Genomic DNA, 21,193 nt, shown 5'->3' on the forward strand with positions numbered 1-21,193 from the left:
CTGGATTGTTGTTTTTTATTTGGCCCAAACTTGACTCAAATATAATAAGTATGTTTGCTCAACTAGCTTTATAGTTCATTCAACTAAAATGTTTTAATCAGTTGAATCTTTAAAAACTTACAGCAAAGACTCGGTCAATTAAAATTTAAGTATTTACTCAATGTTTTATGTGTTACTTCAATTAATATTTATTATTTGGGAATTTTTTATAAACTTTTTAAAATTATTTATCAAATAATTAATGCTGGTGTTGTTAACAAAATAATTAACTTCAGTCACATAAAAACAAAAGCTTTATTCACTTATCATACAGACTGAACATACAAAATTAAGTCTTCTCTAAATAGAAGGCATAAAACAGTCCAAAAAGCACTCCAAAGTCAGTCAGAGCATCTGCAGGGCCATTTAGGAGAACTTTGAGGAGACAGTCTTGCCATGTATCCCTCTGGTCTGCCTCTCCACATCATCACCGCTCTGGTTAGATAAACAGAGGAATATAAATACACACACATACATAAATACATGTTTAATATAATAAAGCTTGACAGTGAAAGACTTTATTCCCTAAAATTGGCAATTTTCCCTCAGACATCACACGTAATTGAATTAAACACTATTGGGCGGTTTTCTCGGACAGGGCTTATCACTGCCTAAAATACTGACATCTCTTAACATATGAGTGCTATTGTTTTGTCTCAAAATGCACGCCAGTTTTGTATTTTATAAGGTTTGTTTGTAAAAATGTCCCAATTATAATTAAGACCGAGTCCTAAACCCTGTCCGGCAAACCAACCCTATATCCAGGCTTTCTTAACTAAAATAGCTCCACTTTGACACATAACATAACACACCTTTATATAACTTATATCTTTACAAAAACGTCGAGTATTTGGGTCTTTGCCAATTAACATAGTCTAAAATTAACATTTATTTACAAACACTTACCTGACGTGAACTTGAGGAAACGGCTGATGACTTGTGTCGTTGTGGGAGACAGTGAATGATTCCGGTGTTGTTACGTGCGTATTGATCTCAGATGAAATGATCTGTGATCCACATCCTTCCAAGTTAAGACATTTTAAATTCAAAACACACGCACATACACACACACACATGTGCGCGCGACCGCGTACACGGGTACACACACGGGAATATTTAGAAGCTTTATTTAAGATTGTTATGATATTGGGACTATTTCTCCACTTGCTCCTTCAGCTCTGAAGTTCAAATTCGCAGGCAGCCCAGTTATAACAAATGTAAAAGATATGAAACATCACTCAACAGCGATATCAATTAAGTGCAATCCTAAAATATGATTTAAAACATAACCCTTTCAGTATTAAGTATGAGAAATTAAAATGAATTAAATCACGTTTAAACGCCACAGAGATATCAGAGCCAGCAGTCGAATTTTGATGTGCTGGGCGGGGTGTGAGCGCTTAAGCGCCTGTGATTTTCTGGAGCTCATCTGGAGCTCATCTCCGTCCGAAAGTGTGCAAGCATATTTTTAAACAGATGCTATCTTTATTAAACGACCGCATATTTAAACTTTAAGCACATACATTCATGCCTAAACAACTCTTACAATTACATTTTGTGACCAAATAACAGTAATATAATGAGCATTTTGTGGTCAGGAAACATAGCTGTCATAAGTCCACATATTTACCAGATTTGTCTTTATTAGTTCAGTCAACACTAGCCATTCTGAATGTTGACTGGATTTGAAAATAACCATTTATTTAATGTTTTAAACACAGATTAATCTAGACTTAAAATAATATGTCTTCTCAACTAAGCTCAAACAAGAAAATTGGTTTAACTTATATATTGTTGCCCGTCCAACATTTCATTAATTGGATTTTTTACAGTGTACTCCGTAAGATTTCTTGAAGAGCTCTCGCGGTACTTTGACGTCATCCGACGGCGCCGCATAAAGTCAGTGACGTGGCTGACGTACAATGCGGCTGACTGTTATTTGTTCCGCCACAGCTTGTTTTATTTTTCTTTTGATTTGTGCGCCCGAGCTTTACAGTCTGGGGAGACGCACGCTATAAGTTTGAAAAAAAAAAAACTTAGCAAACATGTCTGAGGAACAGGGCAGCCGCGTCACTACAGTCACGTGACTTCACGCTCGAGCTGAAAGAGAAGACAATGCTGAATAAAGTCGTAATTCTTGCTATTTTTAGACCAAACTGTATTTTTGATGCTTCAACACATTCTTACTGACCCACTCATGTCACATGGACTACTTTGATGATGTTTTTATTACCTTTCTGGACATGGAAACCATACATAGATTTTCAATGAAGTGGACAGAAAGCTCTCTGACTAAATCTAACGTTAAAACATCTTAAACTGTGTTCCGAAGATGAACGGAGGTCTTCCGAGTTTAGAACGACATACGGGTAAGTCATTAATGACATTATTTTCAGTTTTCGGCGAACTATTCTTATTTAGTAGTCACGCTGTTCCCTTTGGGGGCGGAGGCGAAAACACAAGCTTATACAGTATGTAAATATACACACAGACAATGACACCCCCCGCTGCACGCTAGAATCTCCTGAAAAACAAGCCTATTTTACTACAAAATGCACGCTTTTTAATATACAAAAACTGCTATCTCAAACATGGAGAGGCTTCTTCGTGATCTCAACTAACAGATTCTGCAATAAAACGAAAATCACAAATAAAAAAAAATAAAAAAACTGTTGTTTCTCATTTTCGTGAAACTTGTGCTGCCGACTTGTGTCACTGGTTTCTGTGACGGGTCACATATGTCCAGGTAATTTTTATATTCTGACTTAAAAGAACAATTTGGAAGATGAGATCCTCAGATGAGCGCGTGAATGCCGCAATTGATCTGACGGCAGCTTATTTTGCTAATATGGTAACATTTCTTCAGAGAATTTGCTAAAACGTATTACTTCACTAATGTTTTTATTAGTACTGCGGCTGTTATTGGCCTCTCAGATGGGCCGCGGCAGTCACAAGTGTCAAGTTCATTGGAGACATGCAGAAAGCGTCAAAACGTGAATGGTTTCACAAGCCGTTAACAAAATATTTGGGGTGAATTCCAAATGCTGTTTTGCGCCATTGAAGGGCACTTCACGAAGAGGATGTCACATGAACAGTCGATCCAAATAAAGAGAAAAAGACGCTGTATTTTATTGCTCTATTTGCCAAATGTGTTAAATTAGCCACACTATGAGACACAATTGCGCAACTTTCTCTAGAGTCTTGATTTATACATCAAGAGATCTGATCGTCGAAGGGAATAGGGCATAGGGAGGATCACTTTCGATTAGAACTCACCCTTTATCTTTTTTTGAGTGGCAGCCGCGTAGGCTTTAACCAATCATTGAACAGATTATTAACAACCAATCATAGAAAATTTTTCTGAGCTCAAAGTGGAGTGTTGAGAAGATTTTATTTAATTCACAAATCAAAAATCTCATAAAGAAGAAATCAAGAATGCAAGTCTTAAAAGATGATGGTGCTTTAGGAAAATCATTAATAAACAAATTATGACAAACAGAGAAGAATTTTCATTGTTTTATGATGTACTTTCATCCACCGTCTTTTTGTGACTCCTTTTTTCAAAGTATCGCTTTAGGCACCGGAACCATTTTAAAAGTATCAATTTGGCACCGGTATCGAAAAAACCCATAACAATACCCATCCCTAGTCAGTGGCACCCGGTGTGGTCTTCTTCTGCTGTAGCCCATCCACCTCAGGGTTCGACGTGTTGTGCGTTCAGCGATGCTCTTCTGCAAATCTGGGTTGTAACGAGTGGTTATTTGAGTTACTGTTGCCTTTCTATCAGCTCAAACCAGGCTGGCCATTTTTCTCTGACCTTTGGCATCAACAAGGCATTTGCGCCCACAGAACTGCCACTCACTGGATATTTTCTCTTTTTCGGACCATTCTCTGTAAACCCTTGAGATGGTTGTGTGTGAAAATCCCAGTAGATCAGCAGTTTCTGAAATACTCAGACCAGCCCGTCTAGCACCAACAACCATGCCACTTTCAAAGTCACTTAAATCACCTTTCTTCCCCATTCTGACGCTCGGTTTGAACTGCAACAGATTGCATTGACCTAAATGCATTGAGTTGGTGCCATGTGATTGGCTGATTAAAAATTTGCATAAACGAGCAGTTGGACAGGTGTACCTAATAAAGTGGCCGGTGAGTGTACATCTCTATTGACAGACTGTTTACATCAGCTTTAATTAACATTTAAACCAATATTGGTAAAAATGGGCTGTGAAAAAGATGAAAAGCTTTAAAAGATAAACAACTTGTGTTCAGTGTTGATTGTGATTAGGCTCTTTTTACAAAAGACATAGTTAGGCAAGCTCCAATATCGATGTTGGTCAGCGTGGGGAGGCAATTAACTTATAGTATCGAGGCATGTTGGCGAAGCCGCTGAGTTCAGGACTTGGGTCTACGCCATCTGGACCTTCTGGACTACTGAAGCTGAACTTCTGAAGTAGAGACACAATAAACAGAAATAGCTCCATACGAGCCAGAGACTCTCCCACACAAGAGCGTTTACCTGTGTAGATAAAACACACATGAAATGACTAATCAGTAATATCATTACTAGTAAGACTTGGTAGTTCTAGAGCAGGGATGGGCAACTTCGATCCTTAAGGGCCAGTGTCTTGCAGAGTTTAGCTCCTAATTAAACACACCTGAAGCAGACAGTTAAGGTCTCACTAGGTATACTAGAAACTTTTAGGCAGGTTTGTTGAGGCAAGATGGAGCTAAACTCTGCAGGACACCGGCCCTCCAGGACCGAAGTTGCCCATCCCTGTTTTAGAGGTTTGATTAACTCTTTTACCCGCCATTGGTGAGTTATCTCGTCAATTAAGAGAAAACATTTGCATTAAAAAAAGTGTGTTCCTGATGATTTTTTTTTTTTTGTTATCTGTAATACCACTACTTACCCAATTTATAAAAACTAAAGCCAAAAAAATTACACTCCATGTATGTTTTGATAATCGTTCTGAATCTGATCTCTAACAAAATTCCTACATAAAAATGCAATTATTTCAGCTTTTTGCTAAAAATTAATTATTTATAAGAAAAATATCCAAATTAAAGCGTTAATAAACAAAGAAAAAATATATAGATAGGATGAAACGCTTTTTTCCCATTTTGTTTGTTTGTTTGATGTTTGTTTGATATATTTGTATGTTTATTCATTTTTAGAAGAAAATTTCCCTGGAAGGCAGTTTGTGAAACTTTTGTGAAAATCATAAAAATTCTGGTGTGCAACTTTTCAAAAAAAGGCTGGCAAGGAATGAGGTAAACTTTGTTGTATCATTTTCAAAAGGCAACATTAATAGAGCCTTTAAGAGTTAAACTACTGTATTATGACAGATTACACTGTTTAAAGATCATTTTAACATTGTCCTGATATATGCAAAATAAGTACTTTTAGTCCTCCCATACAACTTGGGAAAAACTTTACAAAAATAGAAACTGTTGTTCCTTCCAAAACATTTACCTGCAGAAAATGGCAAAAATGCTGGACTCTTTTTAAAATTGCCATTGGCATCCAGGAAGTGCTCAGGGTTAAATGTCCAAGGTGTTTCCCAATGTCCCTCATCCCTTAGGACAGAGTGCAACAAGGGAATAATCACTGTGTCCTGGAGAAATTAAAATCTGTTAAAATGATAGAAATTCCAAATTCAACACAATACGATCAAGTGAATTTTTGGAATATGAATTAGTCAACCTATAATCCAACTAATATATTCATATAGGTCACTTTCCTAAAAATACAACCCATAGTGTTAACTAAATTAGCACCCCTAATGGCAACAGGCGATGCCACAGAAACGTTCACCTTAAAGGGAAAGTTCAGCCAAAAAAATAAAATGTTCTTATGATTTTCTCACCCTTAAGCCATCTGAGATACATATGTCTATAATTTTTCTGTTTTTTTAGAAAGTGTCCTAGCTCTAATAAGCTTTTTTAACAAGCTTTAAAAAAAAGGGTATACTTCTTTCAAGCCCAAAGACTGTGCATCTATCCTTTACAACAGTAATCCACACAGCTCCAGGGGAATAAATAAAGGCCTTCTGAGGGTAAACGGTGCCATTTTGTAAGATATATAAATATCCATATTTAAAACTTTACAAACAAAAATAACTAGCTTTTGTTAACAACCACAGGCAAACATGCTGAAAGAGGAACTGATGGCAGCTGACAATCAATAAAGATGACAATCTGCCCTCTAAAAAAGCTGCTTGTTGGAAAATGGAGCATAAATGGCGCCTTACTGGTCAGAGTGTCTACTACCAAGAGTGGAAGGATCTTTTGGGGGGTTATCGTACTCTTATGGAGACTGAAAGATCATCTTATTTTTCTCAGACTATTGTAAATAATCAAAATAATCCCAGACACCTGTTTCAAACCATAAATAAATTCTGTTATCATTTGCCTTGCTCTCAGCAGCTCTGTGATTCATTTTTGCAGTTTTTTAATTCGAAGATTGCTAATACCCGCAAAGAAAATTATGTTAACTCTGTTACTTAATTTCTTTATACATCTGGGTTCACTTGTGTTTCTTTTTCAAATTTTTCACTACTTGATTCTGAGGCTCTCACAAGGGAGGTATCCAACATGAAATCAACCACTTGTTTGCTGGATCCAATTCCTACTAATTTATTTAAAGCATGCTTCTCCGTCTGGTGCCCTACTATCCTTAGTATTATCAATAAATCACTGGAAACTGGAGTCGTACCAGCAGTACTAGAGACTGCTGCTGTTATGCCTGTAACAAAGAAATACAATGTTCCTGTGGGTGATTTTAACAATTTTCGACCCATTTCTAATCTTCCTTGTTTGGCAAAAGTACTTGAACGTGTTGTGGCCTCTCAACTCTGAAATCATCTTATAACTAATAACCTCTTTGAACCCCTTCAGTCAGGTTTTCGAAAATATCACAGCACTGAAACGGCATTGGTCAAAATAACCAATGACTTGATAATGGCTGCTGATTCTGGTGCTATCTCACTTCTTATTCTTTGGACCTTAAAGCAGCTTTTGATACTGTGGACGCAGTCTATTACGTACACGTCTAGAAACTGCATTTGGGGTGTCTGGGACAGTTTTGGACTGGTTTAAATCCTATTTCACTGACCTTTCTCATTTTGTTGTTTCGATGGGTGACTTTTGTTCTGACACTTGCTCGGTGCTCACTGGTGTCCCTCAGGGATCAGTTTTAGGCCCACTACTTTTTAACATCTATTTGTCTCCATTTGGGCATCTACTGCGATCGCTTGGCCTTAATTATAATTTTTATGTTGATACCCAAATTTACATCCATTCTAAATCTGGAGAAGACATTGATGCTTTTTATCTTTCTAGCTGTATTTCTGAGATTAAAATATGGATAAATAATAATGTTCTTTGCTTAAATGGCGGGTAAACAGAGGTTATGCTCATAGGTTCCCGTCATTGAATTCGCAAAGCGGCTCCACTGATTTGGTTTGTTGATGGCTCTGTCTTAGAGACTCAAAGTAAAATGAGGAATCTTGGTGTATTTTTTGACACAAACTAAACCCAATGCTAAACTTATCTCTCGCTGAAAAACTGATTAATTTATTTGTGGTCTCACGCCTTGACTATTGTAATGCAGTTTTAGCTGGAGTTTCTAAAACTACAATTATTAAATTGCAATATGTTCAGAATTTTGCTGCTCGGATCTTGAGGGAACTAGGAGATTTGAACATATTACTCCAGTTTTGAAATCTTTACACTGGTTCCTGGTCAGGTTTCATGTTGATTTTAATGTAATTATGTTAACTTACAAGGCATTACATGGCCTAGCTCATCAGTACTTATTTAGTCTAGTAACCCCTTGTTCTCCAACTCACAGCCTGTGCTCCACACAATGCAAACTGTTAACTGTCCCACAAACACATCTAAAATCTGTGGGTGATAGGGCTTTTGTGTTTATGCTCCTACACTTTGGAACTCTCTCCCTCTTGAACTTAGGAAAGCACAGACTCTTGAAATTTTTAAGGCCCTTCTTAAGACACATCTTTTTAAACTTGCATTTGATTGCTGATGTGATTGTTTTATAGCTAGTTTTTTTAATGTTATTGCTTTTGTTTTTGTTAATTTTTACTTCTTGTATTTCTGGTGTATTGTGATTTTAATGTATTCTGATTTTGCGGTACTCTGATGTCCTCACTGCCGAACTTTCTTCGCAGTGCCACTTAAAATGAAACGGCCTTTGACTCTTTGCAGCAAAGTAACAGCAACATTAGAAGTGGTGGCACGCAAAAGAAGGTGAAGGTATGCTAAAATATAAAAGTGTAAGTACTGCGAGTGTCACAGGTAGGGGTGGACCCAGATGTAAATAAGGTCACGCCCCTTTCTCCACCTCGAGGAGATTCCCAAAGCCACCCCAATGACCAGACACACAAGGTAAGCATAAATTAAAAATGTACTTTATTTAATTTACTTAAAAAAAGATAAATAGGGAAGGGAAAACGGGGAAGTTAAAATAATGGCCACTCTCGGCTCTCCTCCTTCACCACCAACTGGATCTCCACACAGTCCATTCTCCTAATGTTCACTCTCGTTCTCCTTTCTCTCCACAGGTGGTCGCTAGGACACAAAAACACTGTTACTTGGACTTCGAGTATTTCTCACCGGCTCTGCTGTTTACAGCTCTCTGGGTAGGTATCACGTTACACAGTCTGTTCTCCAATTATTCACTCTCGTTCTCCTTTCTCTCCACAGGTGGCCACTAGGACACAAAAACACTGTTACTTGGACTTCGAGTATTTCTCACCGGCTCTGCTGTTTACAGCTCTCTGGGTAGGTATCACGTTACACAGTCTGTTCTCCAATTATTCACTCTCGTTCTCCTTTCTCTCCACAGGTGGCCGCTACTCTGCTTTTCACAGCTCTTGGTAAGTACGGTTCCCTCCGTAGGTCAGCAGAGGGGCGAAGATCACACGCCACCTCACCGGGTCGAGCGCTGCCCTATCTCCACTGCCCGTAGGGCGATCGAATCCTGGACAGGGGCGCCCCTTTGTAGAGACCACGGGGGCGGCGGACCCTTTCGCCTCTGACTCTGCGACAAGGACAGACACAGGTAAGTTCCCACTACGAATAATTCCAATATTGTACTCACAGTCGCTGACAGCTTTTGATCTGCGTCCCTTCACACTCCAAAACAGCACACGGTGATGGTAGCTGTAAATTCTGAGGTCGTTAGCCTCTCCGTCCTCTGCCCAGTAGAAGAAATGGATGATGCGGGGCTTCGTCTGACAAGACACACAGCAACCCACAGCAAATACACAGCACCACTCCAACGTGAAAAGCTTATTAATTGCAAAGTCTCACTCACCACACTATAAGTGTACACAACAAAGGAAACGCCCGGTGTCCTCCACTTCGCTTGGGCTGAGATAAGGGCGATGGAAATACGACCAGAATAGAGTTTCGTTGCTGTGGCTGCTTGGATTTACGCTTCTAACGGCTCGCCCACCACGCTATTTTAGGGGTAGGGCCGCCCTCCTTCTCCTGGAGGTTTCCAACGATTACACAGGTTAATTTCTGCAAGTTACTCCACACCAAAAAGGTATACTCACAGCGGATAGCCTTTGTTTACGTTGTACAACAAGGTCAATTTTCTTCCTGCTTTACTCCTTCAAGAGTGCTGGTTAGACCAAAGTTCCTTTTTACCCATAGGATTTTCCTTTCACTCCAGCAGGTCCACCGCAGACTACAACGAGAGAGAGAGAGGGAGAGAGAAATACAGACAGCCACCACGTCTAGAAATGAGCACAGCTCCGTTCCTCAGCACACACTACGACTTCTCCAAAAAGCACACGGGGTGCTCCTTTAAGAGATCCACAGCTCGCCCTTCTTTCACCTCCTGTGGCTCCGTCTTCTTTCCGCACGCTCCTAGCGCAGCCCGGATCAACAGAGCCTTCGGGCTCTTCAAAGGGTGCGTGTCTCTTTCCTGCCTTCGGCAAAGGAGCTTTCCCCGTGTCAATCGCTTCTCGTGTCCATCGCGCTCGTGTGAATGGCACCCTCTTTGTGTTCCCACAGGCTATTTAAATGCTTCATCTTCCCGCAACCTCCAATCACACTTCGTTTCATTGATGCTTCACACCTGTGGCTCGTAAAGCCCTGATAGCGTTTCCCTGGAAACCAGGAAGTACAAAGGTCCGTCTTTGTATGTGGCCCGGTGGGGAAACCTTCCGGGCGGAACCAAAAACTTCCCTAACTTTGGTTCCGCCCTTGGAAAGATCGTCACCTTGTGACACGAGCACTGGTTAAGTTATTTACATCGTGTGTTGCTCTTTCCCCATCGCACAGTCGCGCACTAGCTCTGTAGTTTGTAGCTCGTGGTCCCGCTTCTGTATCTGTAAACAATAACTCCACATTTTTTGATTTGATAGGCCATCGCATCATGATCTCTAAAGTACAGCGAGAGCACCAAGCAGACTTATCTGTGTGATTTTTTCAAATAGCTCTTGCAGATCGTTTTGATGTCATTCACCTTTTGGTTCTTGTGGTACCACACCAGTCTGCTCTCCAGTCACTTTTGTGCCACTGCGGTAATTTGATTTCATACGCCCATCGGATCGCGTAGTTCGGCATGGAGTCAAAAACACCAAATATATAGCCAAAGTAGCAAGTGGAACATGTTAATGGTCAGTGCTTCACATCTAAATGTATGAATGAAAGGTAGAAAGGTGATACAAAACGAAGCTGTTACGCATCTTCACGCTATTTTAAGTGGGTATACGGAAATCCTTGACTTTTCCTAGTGGGTATACGGCGCATACTTGCGTATCACGTAGGCTACACCACTGGATGGAAGCACATTCTTTGTGTTTGTGGACCCCATTTCTAACCATTATAAAGCTTTGAAGAGCAAGGACATTTTCTAAAATAACTGAAAATTGGTTCATCTGAAAGATAATGGACATATGTATCTTGGCTGGCTTAAAGGGGAGTAAACCATGTGGAAATTTTCATATTGGACGAACTATTGGTTTAATGCTACATTGTTATTCAACTGAACTGTAATTTAAAATTCCCATAGCTCAGCTGGTGAGGCCCGGTGTTAGCAGAGCAAAAATCAAGATTTCAATCCCAGGGAACACATATAAAATACATATTAAATGTTAAATACATTGCACACTGTAAATGTTTGTATGTAAAAAAGTTTTGGCATCAACTACTGTCATTTTACACCAGCTGTAGAGAGCACTTAACTATAAAACGTAATACTTAAGTTAAACTTAAATAACACTGCAAGTTATTGTCAGTTGAGACAGCCCAAACATGTGTTTTAGTCTAGGGCTATGTTAACTTTAATGAATTTACCTTTTAAAATGCATTACTTTTGCCACGTTTACGCATTTCATTTACACTACACCACCATTTTCGACCCTCATAAACGGAGTCGTTCGTAAACGCTGAAGACCCTGTGTTAGTTTGAGAACTCCGGGGTTGCGCTGCAGTGTAAATGAAGTAGACGGAGTCTTATGTAAACAAACAGCTGATGTTAATGTGAAAGCGCATCATTTTCAAAGTAAAAATAATTTTTATTCAGGTAAATGGAGGTTTGCAAGGAGGTTTTGCCAAAAATAGTAAACATCTACCAGCCAGCTATTATGAACGCTATATCAGATTGTTTTAACATGTATCCTTATAGATAATGTCTGTTTTATATTTATGTTTGAGTATTGTTGGGTTTGAATATTGTTGTAATGTTGTTTATGTTTTGTTTAAATTTAGTTAGCTTATTACGAAAGATAGACTGTAATTTTAAACACCATATAGGGGGTTGTAAAGGCCAATATGAAGGGAGAATTGTAATGGGTCAGACATTATTTTCGAGTTTAATTTAAATTTAGTTAGCTACTTTAGTATTAATTTCGTTTCATATAATTTGTCTCTTAATTTTAATCGATGTTTTGTTGAATATAAATGAATAAAAACAATAAAATCAACGTCATATTAATATTTTATGCTTGTTTAGCCGATTGCGCTTTTTGCTATTTCTGTGTTGCTAGAGGAGGACGTGCACGGACCTCGCACACTTTTAAAAATTAACGTCATATTAATTTTTAATACTTTAGTCGGTCACGCTTTTTTGTCAGAGAACGCGTGTGAGAGAACACACACACACGCACTGAACAGCGACAGGTAAGGGAAGATAAGTTATTTGGTGATTTTGTGAAGAATACAGTCAGTTCGTACGAACATTTTCAAATGGACTATTTTAAAACGCAAATGCTCTAATGTAAACAGGGCCTAGGACTAAGCCTTGTCTGTGAAATTGGGGCAATAGGTCGTATTTAGCTGCTTGCATAACTGGTCTGTGTGGTTTTGTTTCATTAGAGGCCAGACTTGGTTTTGTGCAGCTTTAGTTTCAAGGTCCAAATACTCTGGTGATAGTGAGTAAAGGTCACCGTACGAGCTGTTGATTTTTACCTTTGGAATCACATAACCTCTGAATGTGATGTCACGTGTAGCATAATGGGGAACACTGAGGGGAACAATGTCCAGATATCGCTGAACTTCATGAATCACAGCATCAGTGAAGGGGAGGGACTTCCTGTCCTCCATTGTAGGGATTCTGTCCCGTCCAATAACTTGATCAATCTCCTTCTGCATTTCCCCTACATCAAATCATTGTGGTATTAGTAAATATTACTCTCTGTGAATAAATATTATTCCAATTAGCGTTAATTAGATAATTATGCCATTAATAAAGTGATATTAGTAATGAAAACCTGGTGTTTTTAAAAACAGCAAAAACACTGGAGGAAAGAGAACAGACTAGCAGAAACATGATAACAACAACTGACTTACAGCCAGCGATGCTTAGAATAACAAATTACCTCCTATTAACATTCGATTGTGGTGTAATCACGCTCCCCATATTACTAGACCTTAGTGCAGTTTTCGACACAATATTTCTTACAAACCTACTAGAAACTAGAAAATGATGTCGCCTTAGTGGATATGCATTAGCCTGGTTTGGATCATATTTAAAGCTGCGGTCGGCAACTTATTTGATCATATTTTTTGTTCATATTCACTGAAACCAACACTATGCTCCGATAGAACAACATAAATTAGACTGTTTAAGAAAAAACCCCGCGGTTCTAGCTCCACCTGGAGCCTGTTATTTGTTTTGCAAAAATCCACCGCTCCCGGTTCATTTGTTCCAATCAGCGCAGGCTGGTTCATTTGGTCCAATCAGCGCAGGGCTGTGTAAAATCTGCCTGTCAATCACAGTACCTGCACGCGCCACAGATCCCCGTCCCCCTCGCGCGCGTTACAATATCACGTGCATCCGCCTGAACTCATAGGTGTTTTGGTTTGAACAGCGTGATGGCGGAGAGAACTTTCAGTAACATCCGATTTCTCGGTTGACAAGTAGAGCTAGGAAAACAACCAATGAAAAGAAGGAAACAAAGATAGAAAGCGACTGTGACCGTAATAAAACTAGGATCAATATCGGACCGGCATTTGAAAGGAATCTACGAGATTTCAAGCTGGATGCAGAGCTTGCCACATTTCTTCTCAACAGGTAATTGTGCTTTATCAACCATTGATTGTATTTCGGAGTGTTATGTAAGTAATCTAAGTATTCTTGCTAAGTATGTGTTCACAATAATACTTTTGCACACGCGCTGACGAGAACGCGCTCTGAGGGAGGTTGCGCAGAGGTAGTGGGGGAGGGACATGAAATTGTAAACATTTGGAAACTGCTCAATCCTCCAGAGTTGCCGATGGCAGCTTTAACCGGCTGCTATCACTTTGTTTACATAAATGAGGAAAAAGTATGTTAATCTCAGGTTAAATATGGCGTACCACAGGAATAAGTTCTAGGCCCTATCCTCTTTCTGTTATACATGCTGCTTCTCGAAGACATTATCAGGAAACATAACATCATTTTTCACTGTTATGCTGACAACAGCTTTACATCAGAACTTGGCAAAACCAACCAGTTTTCTAGGATAGCAGACTGTGTCAATGACATTAGTAAGTGAATGGCAATTAATTTCCTTATGCATAATTCCAATTAAACAGAGGTACTTATTATGGAAGCAAATAGCTCCAAACAAAACATGTCAGATTACAACTTGTCCATTGATGGTTGCCCTTACGAAAAAGAAGTATACTTCAAGTTCATTTTATTAAGTATACTTAAGTAATGTTGGAGTATAGTTTTAAGTATACTTTATGTAGTAAGTGTACTAACATTTATGTTCTAGTAGTATACTTGTAAGTGTACTGCTTGAATACCGCTTGGGACTAAATTGGCCCACTTTTAGTATATAGAAGTATACTTTCAAGTGTACTATAAGTGTAAGAGTAGTCAACTTTAAGTGTACAACTAGTGCACAATTAGTTTTTCATTTGTACTGCAAGTGAACTCATGAGTATACTAGTAGTTTTCTAGACTTATACTTCAAGTGTGCATGCAAATGTTCTGTTAATGTACTCTTAGTAAACTAGTAGGTTACTTATTGTGTGCTGCAGGTATACTTCCAAGTGTTCTTTTAATATACTTTCAGTTAACTAGTAGTTTACTAGTCATATACTGAAAGTGTACATGCAAATGTTCTGTTAGTGTACTCTTAGTAAACTAGTAGGTTACTTATTGTGTGCTGCAGGTATACTTCCAAGTGTTCTTTTAATATACTTTCAGTTAACTAGTAGTTTACTAGTCATATACTGAAAGTGTACATGCAAATGTTCTGTTAGTGTACTCTTAGTAAACTAGTAGGTTACTTATTGTGTGCTGCAGGTATACTTCCAAGTGTTCTTTTAATATACTTTCAGTTAACTAGTAGTTTACTAGTCATATACTGAAAGTGTACATGCAAGTGTTCTGTTAGTGTACTCTTAGTAAACTAGTAGGTTACTTATTGTGTGCTGCAGGTATACTTCCAAATGTTCTTTTAATATACTTTCAGTTAACTAGTAGTTTACTAGTCATATACTGAAAGTGTACATGCAAGTGTTCTGTTAGTGTACTCTTAGTAAACTAGTAGGTTACTTATTGTATACTGCTTGTGTAACAAAGCACTTTGACACTGAGGATCCATCTGCAGGTTTTTATTAAACACACTCATATTCCAACAGGCAAGGTCAAACAACAGCAAACACAGCAATGTAAGGCAGGCAAATCTCGTAGTCATGAAACAGGCAAAAGGGTCAGGGCAGGCAACAAACATACAGTACTCATAAACCAGATCAAGATTAATAAATACAGATAGATAAGCAGGCAGGCAAACTGCTCAGCAATGACAGCCGGTACAAATCAAGACTTTGCACTGACTGAATGTTTCCAGAGAGTTTATATAGGCTGTCCAATGAGTTTCAGGTGGCAGACTAATCAGTCCAGGCATGCGGGATTATGGGAAATGGAGTCCAGAACGAAAGTTAATATTCAGGGGGTTCAGCCATATATATAGATATATATACAACCTCAAATCAGAAAAAGTTGGGACACTGTAGAAATTGTGAGTAAAAAAGGAATGGAATAATTTACAAATCTCATAAACTTATATTTTATTCACAATAGAATATAGATAACATATCAAATGTTGAAAGTGAGACATTTTGAAATGTCATGCCAAATATTGGCTCATTTTGGATTTTATGAGAGCTACACATTCCCAAAAAGTTGGGACAGGTAGCAATAAGAGTATAAAAGTTAAATGTACATATAAGGAACAACTAAAGGACCAATTTGCAACTTAATTGGCAACATGATTGGGTATAAAAAGTGCGCTTGTGTCTCTCAGAAGTCAAGATGGGCAGAGATAGTCTATATTCTATTGTGAATAAAATATAAGTTTATGAGATTTGTAAATTATTCCATTCCTTTTTTACTCACAATTTCTACAGTGTCCCACTGTAGTGTCCCATTATATATATATATATATAATTTTTGTATTTATTATTTTTGTTTGATTAGCTCACTGATAGCATACGAAAGATTTAGCTTCAAACTGAAAGTACAATTAAAAGGTACAAGTAAAAAAATTAATACACAGGAACATTGTATTGTACTTTAAGTGCAATATATTTATATTTATAGTATGATGTTTAGTTCACTTAAAGTAAAGTTGAGTAGTAAACTACTAGTTAACTAAAAGTATAGTAAAAGAAAACTTGCAAGTATACCTGCAGCACACAATTAGTAACTTACTAGTTTACTAAAAGTACACCAACAGAACACTTGCATGTACACTTTCAGTATGAGTACACTAGTTAACTAAAAGTACAGTAAAAGAATACTTGCAAGTATACCTGCAGCACAAAATTAATAACTTACTACTTTACTAACACTAAAGAGTCTCCATAAAGATAATATACATTTGTACACTACATATACTTTCAAAATTTACTTAAAATATACTGTTTCTAAAGGATGCTAAATGATGTATTTTATAAATATGCTGTCAGTGCATTATTATAATGATAACTTTAACAGATAACGTATACCTAAAATAAACTTTGAAAATAAGTTCAAATTAGTATACTTTAAAAAATTGCACATAACTTTAACTCCAAGTATATTTTTTAAAGTATACTTTTAGAAAATATACTAAATTATAATTATTTTGAAATATGTTAAAAGTTTAATTGTAAGCAAATATGTTGTAAGCATACTTTCAATATATTCAAATATGGTACATTTCTATCAAAGTATATTTGTAATGTACTATTGCAAAGTTAAATATACTTGAAATACAATAATGTATATTTATTTTTCACCAGGGCTATTCATATGGCTTTTTGCAGCTTTCTTGATGTAGCTTTCGTTGTTGCATTTTTACTTTATACTTTTAAGTATATGTCAGTAAACAAGTATAGGCCAAATATACTTAGACATTTCGGTCAGTATAGGTCAAGTAAACTTTAGTACAATTTAAGTATATTTCTGAGAAGTACCTAAAGTACATTTTAGAGAAGTACATAAAAAGTAAACTAAAAGTATACTTTCTTATTTTAAGTTTAAAAGAAGAATACTTATAGCACACTTCAATAAACTTCTTTTTCGTAAGGGTGCACTGTAGTACAGTCATTCGCTGTCAAGAACCGATGTGTGATGTTTGATAGCAACCAATCATTCAATTTGCATATTTCTAACATCTGCCTCACAGCATTCTTCCATCTTAGAAAAAATGCATATTAGGCATTCACATCATAAGTATCTTACCCTGTATGTGTGGGTGCTTAATAAGCAGCATTAGGGTGTATCTGATCGTTGTGCTGGTGGTCTCTGTACCGGCTAGAAACAGATTAGCAACAGTCGCCCACAAGTTATTTTTGTGGAATTCTGTGTCAAGATTGTCCTTCTCCTATCATAACACACAAAGATACAGAATACCAAACTTTGTTTACTTATTCAAAGTAGATTAACAATAGGTAGATAAAGCAGAGAGAGAATTCAGTATACCTGTTTAAGTTTGATAAGAAAGCAGTCGATAAAGTCTTGTGGGTCTTGGAGGTCTAAGTTGAGTTCATGCTCACTGATCTTACCCAGAACAAAGTTTTTGATGTCTTCAACCTCTTTAAACATGACATGATGACGGCCAGGTAAAAGGTCCATTAGACGAGGGAAGACATTGTACATCTGTTGGGGTTAAGAAGATGCTATCTTGGTGAGTTTCCATACAATAATTATTTAGTCCATCACTTCTGGTAGGATGTTTTACCATGCTTGGTAAGTTCTTGGTAAGTAAAAACGCTGTTTTAATTTTTCATGTTCCATTTGTAAAAGCAGCAATTCTTTCTGCTGTTCAAAAGACAGATTAGATTGTAACTGGGAATCAACTGGTACAGACTTATCCATTTTTGCTTTCAAAATGCCTTTTTCAATTAATCTAGCTTTTAGGATTACTTTAATGTTTTCTTTGAGCCTTTTATCCGAAATCACCACTTGATAATAATCTGCAACTTTTAATAATTGCTCTTTAGTACACTTATACAAAGATTTACAAGAAGGTGAACTAACAAACAAATCAATATCAGCCATGAAAAGTCCAAAAACCCAAGTCCCATCTGGCTTAGTTGGCGATCTCCTTTTAAAGGAGTAGCTGGCCCAGTGCAGGTGTCGTTGATCTGCAATTACAAGCAATCGAGTGAACTGCACTTCCAAAAGCCAACAGCAGGGGTCGTCACACTTGCATCTTAACAAAAATGTTGCATGTAATGGAAAGTGTTAGTTGGAAGCAGTTCAATTTTGGTTTGCAAGTATACAGACAGCATTGAATTGACCTACTAGGCAGCTATTTATATATTTCTCATTGTTTGTGCATGTTTGTAAGTTTTAATAGTGGATCACTAAATTGAAACGAATATATTTCCTGAAACTGGTAAAGCCCCTGAAATGCATTAGCCCTGCACTGCAACCATGTTTTTGGATCATAAACCAGGGATCTCTGATCCCTGCCCCTGCTCCAATTTCCTGGAGATTTTAGCTCCAACCCCAATCAAACACAGCTGAAACAGCTAACCAAGTTGTTCAGGGTTACTGGATAATTATACACAGGTGTACTGGAGCAGGGTTGGAACAGTAGAGTTCCAGGAGCAGGGTTGGAGATCCCTGTCATAAATATACTGGGAAAACTGCTCACCTGACCGGAAGAGCTGCTAATAAAGCGCAGAATTCTGGAGAGGATCTGGAGCAAATGCAGAAAGTTTTTGTCTTTATATTCAAATCGCTGTCCAAACACCAAGGAACAAATCACATTGGACACGGCCCGACTCACAAAGAACGCTGGGTCAACTGGTTCAGCTGTGAGAAAACAAAACTTATTATAATCTTTTATTTCTGACAGATTTGAATAAAGCACACTCTTTTACATTATTGCACTCACATTTGGTTTCTTCAAAACTTTTCAGAAAGTGTCTGCTCTCTTCTTGAATCCACTGTTCCATTCTCTTTCGCCCCATCCCAAAATCTCTAAGTGTGGTGAGAGTGAAACGCCTCAGCTGACGCCAACGTTCTCCGTTACTAATAACCAGACCTACAAACATGTAAAAACATTTAGACTGACTTGCATTTAACTCATTTGTTTATGAAATCGAGACTCACCCAAACATAACTCATACCATAGCCATTTAAAACTCTGTAGAGGAAAGGAATTGGAGCCCTGGATGCAAAGTCATCTGCATGATCCACTAGAGCCTCTTTCACAGTGTCATAACCGACCAGAACCACGGTTCTCCGTGGCCCGAGGTACACCGTCATCACAGGACCATAAGTTTTACTCCACTGTTTGACAGAACAGACTTTACTAACACACACAACAGGTGGGTAAATGTTTGTACTGTAACATTCACTCATTTCAGTTTGTATGTAAACCGATGTTTCACAAACAACAATCAAATCTCTGTAGCATCATGAGACTGTTCACAAGATCATTGTTAACATTTTGACATCAGTTCGGAGAAATTAACTTTTCTTCAGCATAACAAAAGTTCACACTGAACATTCTGATATGGGTGAAGTCAGGTTAGCAAAATTAGAGCTGTCTGTTTACTTAATCCAGCAGTGCAGAAGACTGTGGGTATCACAGATAAACATTGCACTGACATGACAGTTAACTCTGTAGTTCATGTAATTTCTGATGTCTTAAATATACAATAAATGTAACAGGACACACATAGTCTTCTCTCTTACCTTTGTAAAGCTTTTGAAGGGTGCCCTGTTGTCCATCAAAAGTATGTTACCAATCAGTGGCAGTGCCATCGGCCCTGGTGGTAAAGAAAGTCCACTTGTCTTCCTCCACCACATCACCAACATCAATACGGCCAAGACTATGACCAACAGCAATGAGCTAGAGATTTCCATTTCTTAAAAAGCTCACTTACAATGCAGTTTATTATTTTTGTTCAATATTCCTTACGTTCAAAACGGTTTGTTTTGTGTTGCCTTTAGTGTTTATATTTGTAAGGAGGGTGCAGAGCAATAAGGGGGTGGTTCCAGTGTGAATGGGACAGAGGTGAATTGTGTGACCAAATACCTGCATTTACACATTAACCAAAGTGCACTCTGACCTTTTTTTTCATCATTTTATACACAGAACCAGAAGATGGACTCGACTGATATCATTCAGCACAAACATTACACAGCCATGAGAGCACATGAATTTGATTATGATTAATAATTAATTATTGATTGATTGTTAACTGGCCATTTCTAGATATGGCTTTGGTCAATATATCTTTTAAAATATGCTTCAAAATAAAAAAAAAATCTAAAATGTTCACAAAAAAACCGGTAAGAAAACCGCTTTAAATTTCACTTTTAATCTAAATTCTAAACCCTAACCTAGTCAAGCAATGATGTTTCTTTACAAAGATAAATGAAGAAATTATATTTATTAATTATTCAGTAAAACTATATGGTATTGCATTTTTTTGTACTTGTCCATCATTATGTCAGTGTTTTGTGTCATTGGCCTCTTTCACACAGTAATACTGGTCTTTTTACCAGTAAGATATCACTCACACATCAGTAAGTTATTAAAATACCGGTAAACTTGGAGAGAATGCGGAAGCTACCAATACCTGTAGCGCAGCAAGCTCAGTGTTGTATTTGTAAACAATGGCGGGTTATGACTTCATATCCACTGTCCGTATTTTTGGATCAAAAAGTCATGATTAAGGCAGTCTGACGTCATCCGTTCTAAATGCCGGTAATCTGTATTTTTGGTTCAAACTTAGCACTTACTGGTAAATTACTGGTAATCTTACAACCTCTCTTACTGGTAAATTAGCAGCACTGATTTAATAGAAAGGTTCTGTTTACACATGACTTGTTAACTGCAATTTACCAGTAAATTACCAGTAAAGACTGCATGTCGTGTCATTGTGACATCACATTGCTAAGACCCGCCCACAACTTCTGACAGACTGTGCTGTATAAGCAGTATTAAGCCCTGTGCACACGGTGAGATTTTAGCCACGATTTAGCTGTCCGGGACAAATTTTGAAATCCTAAAAGATTTCTGGAATCCTAGGCTAAAATCTGCCGTCTTTGATCGCTAGTTTGACATGTTCACAGACAGCCGATTAATGACCGTTGCGATCAAAATTATCCTCTGACAAAGTTCTGGCAGTGTCAGAAATGTAGTGAGACAATCCTGCTATGTGACATCTCCCT

General features: G+C 37.8%; 1 protein-coding gene across 2 annotated transcripts; it reads right to left on the minus strand.

The window, feature by feature from the left end:
- Positions 1-3,411: 3,411 nt before the first annotated feature.
- LOC135771501 (cytochrome P450 2C20-like) lies at positions 3,412-20,001 on the minus strand. 2 transcript variants are annotated; one of them, XM_065281771.2, is made up of 9 exons: positions 19,709-19,999; positions 19,138-19,300; positions 18,903-19,052; positions 18,660-18,820; positions 17,480-17,656; positions 17,240-17,381; positions 12,487-12,674; positions 5,516-5,657; positions 3,412-4,558 (listed from the first exon to the last, which is right to left on the minus strand). In XM_065281771.2, exons 1-9 carry the CDS (start codon positions 19,877-19,879, stop codon positions 4,377-4,379), a joined length of 1,476 nt encoding a protein of 491 aa, XP_065137843.1. In that variant the 5' UTR covers positions 19,880-19,999; the 3' UTR covers positions 3,412-4,376. The 2 variants fall into 2 exon arrangements, 1 of the variants encoding a protein (XP_065137843.1); XR_010542945.2 differs by having other exon boundaries at positions 4,420-4,558; positions 5,516-5,673; positions 19,709-20,001.
- Between the last annotated feature and the right edge of the window lie 1,192 nt (positions 20,002-21,193).

This window comes from Paramisgurnus dabryanus, chromosome 8, assembly GCF_030506205.2.
Source record: "Paramisgurnus dabryanus chromosome 8, PD_genome_1.1, whole genome shotgun sequence".
NCBI lineage: Eukaryota > Metazoa > Chordata > Actinopteri > Cypriniformes > Cobitidae > Paramisgurnus > Paramisgurnus dabryanus.

What these genes read in the sequence shown, in the direction of transcription:
- LOC135771501 (XM_065281771.2), bottom strand. Translation starts at nt 19,879, where the DNA reads ATGGAAATCTCTAGCTCATTGCTGTTGGTCATAGTCTTGGCCGTATTG. An exon ending in CAGAGTTTTAAATGGCTATG is followed by an intron (nt 19,053 to 19,137) that starts GTATGAGTTATG and finishes ACATGTTTGTAG; the next exon opens with GTCTGGTTATTAGTAACGGA. An exon ending in TAAGCACCCACACATACAGG is followed by an intron (nt 12,675 to 17,239) that starts GTAAGATACTTA and finishes GATTTGATGTAG; the next exon opens with GGGAAATGCAGAAGGAGATT.